Source organism: Neolamprologus multifasciatus, chromosome 15, assembly GCF_963576455.1.
Source record: "Neolamprologus multifasciatus chromosome 15, fNeoMul1.2, whole genome shotgun sequence".
NCBI classification, from domain to species: Eukaryota; Metazoa; Chordata; class Actinopteri; order Cichliformes; family Cichlidae; genus Neolamprologus; species Neolamprologus multifasciatus.
Genome location: NC_140453.1, coordinates 38,717,390 through 38,725,300, shown reverse-complemented (window position 1 = coordinate 38,725,300; position 7,911 = coordinate 38,717,390). Strand labels below are relative to the sequence as shown.

The 7,911-nt window shown below is 41.8% G+C and overlaps 1 protein-coding gene across 1 annotated transcript; it reads left to right on the top strand.

Moving 5' to 3' along the window:
• Positions 1 to 719: 719 nt before the first annotated feature.
• Positions 720 to 4,113, top strand: marcksa (myristoylated alanine-rich protein kinase C substrate a). The gene is made up of 2 exons (XM_085132535.1): positions 720 to 1,179; positions 2,220 to 4,113. The coding sequence occupies exons 1-2, from the start codon at positions 1,084 to 1,086 to the stop codon at positions 2,937 to 2,939; spliced, it is 816 nt and encodes a 271-aa protein (XP_084988661.1). The 5' UTR covers positions 720 to 1,083; the 3' UTR covers positions 2,940 to 4,113.
• The last annotated feature ends 3,798 nt before the right edge of the window (positions 4,114 to 7,911 follow it).

Genomic DNA, 7,911 nt, shown 5'->3' with positions numbered 1-7,911 from the left:
ACACACACACACACACACACGTACAGTAGGTGTTTGTTGTTGTTGGGAAAGTTCCTGAATCCACCCAAACCTGATTGTCATCTTTGTCTCATGGTGTTGTTTTGGTAATATTCCACCTCTGACTTTCTATCAGACAGAAATGGTCTCTGCTCTGTGCAGTTCAACTACCATTAGTAGATTGTAGGTAGTAGGTGTTTACACCCATATATAATGTCAAGATGTGATTTAAATCCATTCAAAACTTCTGTTTGGTCAAAACCTAGTCATATTGATAAATCAATGGTGGATACTGTTGTCCAATCAACAGATAAAAACAAAGAACAAGAAAAAAAAACACATCCTTGGGTGGCTGCTAATATGCCTGGATGGTCAATCCAAATAAAAGCTTTGGTTAGGTGATCTGACTGTTTGTGTCTCAAATGTAAAACAGCAACACTTGCTTCACCTGTGTGAGCTAAACTAAATTTTGGCACCTTTATGGCACAATATTCACATCTTAGTTGCCAAACGAACACTTTATATATTTATTTTAAAGTCATTTTCCATTTAAATGCAAACAAGTGATGTCTTGGTTAAGTGAGACGTCACATAAATGTAGCTAACTTCAGTTACTCCTCTGTACCTTGAGTGCAGCGCTGCCGTCTATTGTTTCCTCCCTAAACCCCGCCCAAGCCCTGAGTGGAAGCTGTAATTGGCCGAACCGAAGAGCGGTGCCGTCATCGCTCGGAGCGCCCATTCATCCCTGCACTTGGGCGTTGGACCCCACGTCTTATTAGCAACAAGGGAAATTTCTCCATTTTGCAGCCTGTCTACAGCGACACGGCCACCAGCCTGGGATTTTATTACTTCATCTCACCTGCCAGCTTTCTCCTGCTCTGCTGAAGAATCCTCCACACTCTGACTGGAGTTTGCTTTACATTTTCCCTGTGAACTTTTTCTTTGTGCGCGCACACACATACACACACACACAGTGGGAGAGCGAGAGGGGGCTACCAGTGAAGAGCTTTGCGTTTCAACAAAGAGGCTTGTGGGTCTTTGTTCGCTTTTTTGGATCGGTCGAGTTTCTTTGTTGGAGCGAAAAGCATGGGAGCGCAATTGTCCAAGACAGCTGGAAATGCTGAAACCGCGGCTGAAAAGCCAGGAGAGGCGGCAGCTTCACCCACCAAGACCAACGGACAGGTAAATGATATTTTAACATCCGTCAGGGGACAATTTGGTTGTTGTGGAAAGGGAGGGAGGGGTTAAGCTGAGCACTGGGGGCGCCATCCGTGCGTAATTGTGGATGAATTGAACGGGTATTAAATGTAGAAAGAAAAGATTCAGCTAATTTAACGGATGATTTGATTCCTGCAGTTTATCAGGGGAAATGCGCGCGGATTTCTTCTTTTAAGGTCATCAATCAAAACAAAGCAGTTTCATAGATTGAGATTATTTGCTCGGGGTTTTGTGACAAAGCCAATCAAAAGACAAGAATGGAGTCGTGTTCAATTTCTTCTCGCCGAGTTTGACTTTAATTCTTAATTTTAAGACGATGACGAGGTGCTGTAGCTTTGGATGAGGTTATTTGGGAAGTTGCTGAATAAGGCGAGATGCACGACGGCCAACAAAGGCTCCGTGCGCTCGAAGCACCACGCCTTTTGTTACAGATGCTCGGCTGGAAAGTGGAGATGGCAGCCTGCTATCACACAGGAGGGGGGGGGGGCAGAGGCTTGGGGAGGGGGCCAGCGGTGAGAAAAAGAGAGAAAGCAGCTTACGTTTTCTTTTTTCTTTTTAGATGGATTTCAAAGGTTAGGTGAGACCGTAATTCAGAAGTTCGTTTAGATTTGCTAAATATAAAAAGAAATTGCGTCTGAACTCTGCTCGCGGTCATGTGCGAGACTAAGAGCAGCTGCTGGTTTAATGAGCAGCTGGCTTGCTGTAGAACGGCCACGTAGCGACCCCTTGCGGTCCTTGCTCTCTCGTGTTCAGGATGTGAATGAAATTCTGGGTCGAAAAAATACAGGAAGCTGCTACCTCATAACATATTTATGTGTGTGGTGTATCCACATAGCTCGATGGCGGTTATTAGACGTGTTCCACTGTTTTTGCTGTGAAAATGAGAAACCGAGCCTGGGCTGAAGTTGGATGGTGTCTGCTGCCCCTGCTGCTCACCACTGGCACTGTACTTACAGCGGACCAGCTCTGTGCATGACATTAACAGCTTCTGTCTCTCTTTTTAGGAAAACGGACACGTTAAAGCCAATGGAGATGCCTCTCCTGCTGCAGCCGAAAACGAGAACGGCAAAGAGGAGGTGCAAGCCAATGGTAGCGCAACAGCCGAGGACACCCCCAAGGAGGAGACAGAGAAAGCAGAGGCCGCCCCCACTGAGAAGGAGGCTGCAGATGCAGAGAAGGTAGAGGCAGCGTCTCCTGCCGAAGGAGAGGCAGCTGCCAAGGCTGAGGATGGTGCCGCAGCTTCTACCAGCACCGAGACCCCGAAGAAGAAGAAGAAGAAATTCTCCTTCAAAAAATCCTTCAAGCTAAGTGGCTTTTCCTTCAAGAAGTCCAAAAAGGAGACAGGCGATGGGGCCGAGAACGAGGAGGCAGCTGCAGCAGCGGCACCTGCAGAGGAGCCCAAAGCCGAGGCCGCAGAGGCAACAGCGGCCGCTGCTGACGAGGAGACCAAGCCTGCTGAAGGCGAGGCTGCACCTGCCACTGAGCAGCCCAAGGAGGAAGTAGTGGCCAAGCCGGAGGAGGAGGCAGTGGCGGTGGCTGCACCAGCAGCAGAAAAGCCTGCAGAGGAGGCCAAGGAGGCCCCAGCCACAGAAGAGCCAAAGGCAGAGGAGAAGTCGGCTGAACCTGTGGCCGAGGAGGCGCCCAAAACAGAGGAGGCTCCCTCAGCTTCACAAGAAGCAGAATCAGCAGAAGCTCCAGCTGCTCCCACTGAGGCGGCTGAATAAAAGCTGAAAGTGGAAGAAAGTTTCTTTTCTTTTCTTTTTCTTTTTTTTAAGGAGGAAAAAAAGATAATCAAAGAACATTTCCCTGCTTGGAGAGATGCCACATCATGGCTTTGAAGAACTTTTCTTTAACCAGGGATATTTTAAAGCTTTTTCTTTATTTTTAGTTTCCATTCTCCCCTTACGCAAAACCCATCTCGGCCCTTTGTTACTAGCATTCCAGCAGGCTGTGGAGATGGGTTGGCCTCAATATGTACAACTGATTAAATACATTCACACTCTGCCATATATTTTTACATCAGTATTACGTTTTTTATACAAAATATAAACAAAAAGTATGGACATGCCCATGGTATGAAGGGGACCAGGGTACAGTTGTAAATGAAGAGGTGGGGGAGGGTTCAGGAAGGACATCTGGGTGGGTGGGGCTGTCCTGGGAAATGTGCTACAGGCAATAATCAAGAGCAGTCAAGACCGAAATCTATATCCACCATACGGTTTACAACACTAAAATCGTTTTTACAAGACAACAAGTCCCAGAGTTAGGTTTTTAGGAAGTCATATAAAACCATAGGAGCGTTTCACTTCTCATTAGCTCTCAGTGATTCCGTAGAAATACAAGTTGTATAGGCTTTATTGTTTATTGCTGGTTTTATGACCTTAATAAAAATGTAAGTATGTATAGGCGGGGGTCTTTTTAACTGTGATTATTGTACAAAATGAAATTTTGATCTCAAGAAGCACATAATGTTTGCTCTTTTTTCCACCCGCTCGTTTTTGTATGATACCAACACAAACACACACATACAGACATGCAAACACACAAAAGGTCCTTAAGGAATTTTGAACTAAAAAACCAAGCTGTGATAAGTGGAATGGTAAACTGTTTATATACTGTATGGGTTTTTTTTTTTGTTTTCAATTCAATTCCAGCTGGCAGTTTTTTTCCAGTCGTCTTTGACTCGAGTTAAGGAATCTATCAGATGCAAATGTTTGTGTAGCATCTTGTTTCGCTCTCTTTTTCCTTTTGTAAATACTGGAGAAGCTTTGACCAATTTGACTTAGAGATGGAATGTAACTTTGCTTACAAACCAATTGCTATTAAACTCCTCTGCTTAAGGTGTTCTAATTTTCTGTGAGCACACTAAAAGCAACAATAAATGTGAATAAAATTTCAGCCGCATCTGTCATCATTTGTTCTTTGAAAGAAAGATTTTGTTCTCTACCTTAAGGTAAGCCAAATCTTATTTTGACAGCTGATTCCAATACTTAAAAAAATGTCTTGAAATCACTTAGCTCTTCATCATTTGATGTCATATACCAAATAAATGCGTCTGCTGGTATTACTTAAAGGAACAGACTTCAGACCGTGTTGACGAATGAAGCTGGTCTCACCAAATAACGACAATAATCAGTGCTTAACAATTCAGTTGTTTTATTAAGTATATTATCTTCAATAGGGGTCTGTGAATTGGTCCATGTGCTTTTGGGTGATTTGAGGTCATCAAGTCAAGAAGCTGTGCACCTCATATGTTTGGCTGTGAGGATGAAGTTGATAACTGATAACTTCATCTTTTATAAAACAAAATAATCAGTTTGAATTGCATTCTGAAACTATTGCATTCACTACAATGGTTTCTGCTTCTTTAGCTTGAGGGAGGGGCCTACTCAGGGATGTTTTGACAAAGGGGCCTCTTATTCACCTGAACATGTCCATGGAACCAAAAAGCATGTAAGCTGTGCATTTCTTGAGATTATCAGAAACACTAATAGTCAACACAGACAAGGTTTAAGTACAGGTGGCAGGAAAAGCTGCCGCGCTAAGGCTGAGACAGCAAAGAAAGAGGCACCCAGGGATACTAGCAACAACGGCTTTCTACGTCTCATTTGACCTCATAGTACCTTATTATCCCAGCAGAGCACTTGGTTCCTAAAAGAAGAATGAGAGGAAGAATGTTCAGCTATCAGGTCCGTCTGCTATGGAGGCAGCTGCCAGTTTTGGATTGGGAGACCCTTTCTAGGTGTCTGTTTAGCACCTAAAACAATAGTCTTTGATAAAACATATATTTAGGGCTGCATCAAGTGACCCTGAACCATGCCTGCAATAGCCTTAGGGTGCTGGGGGACTTCCTATGATGCACTGAGAGTCCAGATGCAACTGAAAAACTTTAGACCCTCCTACTCTCCTCACAGAGGTCCAAGGGATCTCTAATATATGGTGACGCTATTTGTAGACAATTGATTGGTCAGAGAGTGGGGTTTTCATACCTGCTGATTTATCACAGCGTAATAAAATCACATTTATAGCATGCCATAAAGTTGTAACAATTCAGAATTTGAATTACATTGTAATATGATAATAATAATAATGCTACTGCTACTATCACTAATCTTAATATAATGATCATAGTGTATGCATGTCTGTTTCCTCCTAGACATGTTGATCAGTCAAACTGCCTCTGGTACCAGGATTATCACTATCTACATAGTTTTGGGGAATTATTTTTTTGAAACTCAAATCTAATTACATTGAATATTTTTAATCTATTAAATATGTTCACCATAATAAATCTTTAACTGGGATTTTTTAAGACTATTCATTGCAACAATAATAAAAGACTCGATCTAGCCTCAACCAGAGGGATAAAGCAGGTGGATGGTAATGCTGTGCAGTGTGCGAGTAGGGCGGAGTTTTTGAAATCACTAGAAAAAGTATGACAGTCCTTCAAGGTCTACATGTAAGGCAACAGACTCTGCAGAAACACTCATGTCCACACCAGCCTTACACTGACAGACTGCTTTCCCAGCTGTGTCAGTCAGCAGGGGCCAGCGCCGGTCGCTCCTGGCTACCATAGTCATGCATTTTTTCACTTCAAAATATCACTTTCTGAGATATTTTGATGAACTGGCAAAAATCCTCTGAAGGGGAATTTTTTAAAACTCTACTACAGAAGTTTCTGCATTTGGAGGGAGTTACGGCTGACCCAGCACACCCAGGGGAGCAGCAAAGGCATATGCCTTTCAATTACAGGAAGTGGTTGGCATCAAAGACGAGCCTTAGATAACTGCGAGACACTGTGACTGAGGTCAAAAGCACTACGCTGTGGAGCATTATCGGAAAAGTAAAGGTGTGTACGTGTTGACTCGAATGGCCTTTTATTGAGTAAAAACTTGTAAATTCTGCAAAAATATAATGTGTACCTTCTTCTCTGTTAGTAAAAAGCTGGTCTTTCTACTGTCACTGATGAGTGCAGGTAGCTGAGAAGTCTTTGAGGGAAAAAGATTATTATGATGCAAAAGTTTCAAGTACACTTTTTTATACATCATTCACAACAGCTCACTAATAAAATCTACAGCAGCAACAGAAAGCTGGAGGCTTTAATGTTTGAGGATTTGCTCGAGTCTTGCTTTAGCTTAAGTTTTACACAAAGCAGATGCAACTTATTTAAACTAACTGAATGAGAAGCTCATCCTTTTTAGCTTCTATGATGTTCTTTGTCACATCTTAAACAAGATGTTATTGTTGTCAAGGTTAACATTGCTCATGTTACTATCCAAAACCTCAGCCCTATGGTATGTAGTTGCTCAGTTGAAAGTCACGCCAAATGAAAAAAACCAATAAATATATATATGTTATCTTACTAACTAACTGAAACAGGCTGTGTTTAACATTTTTAAGCTTGTTGTCACATGCAGCTTGTCTGGGATGGCCCGGACAAGAATGGTTCTCGGTATTCAGTAATATGCAGTTGAGATTACCATCATATTTACAAACACATTCTTGATAAAGAGATTTTCTGTGGTACAAGTTTGCTGTGCAGGCATTTGCATATTACACAATGGCACTAAAAAGACCGACTGTGTCTTTCTAACATTACAAACCATTGGTTATGCAGACATTTAAGCATGGAGACTTGAGTCATGCTCAGTCTGCAGGATTCACTTTAATAATAAACATAATTTCCCATTTTTCTTTTCTGTTCAGTCACACATTCTTACACCTCGTTTCTCCACATTTATCTTGTAAGAAACCCCCAGTATTAAATCAGGTTCATAATTTAAACTCACTTGGTTTCCTTGTTTCCTCTGTATACAAATACAAAATAAGTGCTAGATTCACAGTTTATTATATATAAACTGCAACTTGCTACTTCCCAGCAGTAATAATATATCCTTCAGTTGCACCAGAAGTGATGTGTCAAAGAGCTACATTTGAGACAACATAAAATATATGCAGTAAGGCCTTCCATGTTGTTACATTGCATGTTTGAGGAAGAGCAACTTTCCTTTCAACTTGCCCACACTTCCCTCTTGTGGCAAAAACACACAATTACATTTCCAGGAACCAACTAAAAGCGGCTGCAGTACTGTGGTGAGTTTTCCCACCAAGAAATCCTTAAAGGAAATGACAGTTGTTGTTATAATACATGTGTAGGTGCCACATATACTAACTATAAGAGCACTTCTGTCACTTTGTACAAATGAGGAAACGGTGTCAGTATTATAGATTTCATTTTGTACAAAATATTCTTTCTGTAAAGAAAACCAAATAAGCTGATGTCCATATTCAAAAGGCAGTAAAGGGGGATGAGTTAGATCTCTTTATCAGCTGCAGTACCGTGCTGTACTTGGAACAGTGACATTTTCATACCCAAATTCCCATCTGCACGTCCTAGGTTTTTCATCTGACCTCTAACCTCAGCCTTGCATCCTACTAGATAGACAATGTGCAATTGTGATAGCAGCAGTGGTAGTATCTAGATTTTTTTTAAAGCTTATTGAATGTCTTAATTATAGAGTCTTTACCTTACATAGAAAATGGCATGTGTGTTGTGGACTAGCACTACATAAATAGCAACACTTATGTTACTCTGGGTTAAAATGCCTTGTTGATGCCAGCAGTCAGAGGAATGGTCAGAGTGCTTTGAGCTGGTAGAAAGCTAGCAGAAACTTAAATATCAACTTGTTACAACCA

Excerpts from the sequence above, each read along its gene's own strand:
- marcksa (XM_085132535.1), top strand. The coding sequence starts at position 1,084 with ATGGGAGCGCAATTGTCCAAGACAGCTGGAAATGCTGAAACCGCGGCT. Across the intron at positions 1,180-2,219 it reads CCACCAAGACCAACGGACAG|GAAAACGGACACGTTAAAGC; the intron begins GTAAATGATATT and ends CTCTCTTTTTAG.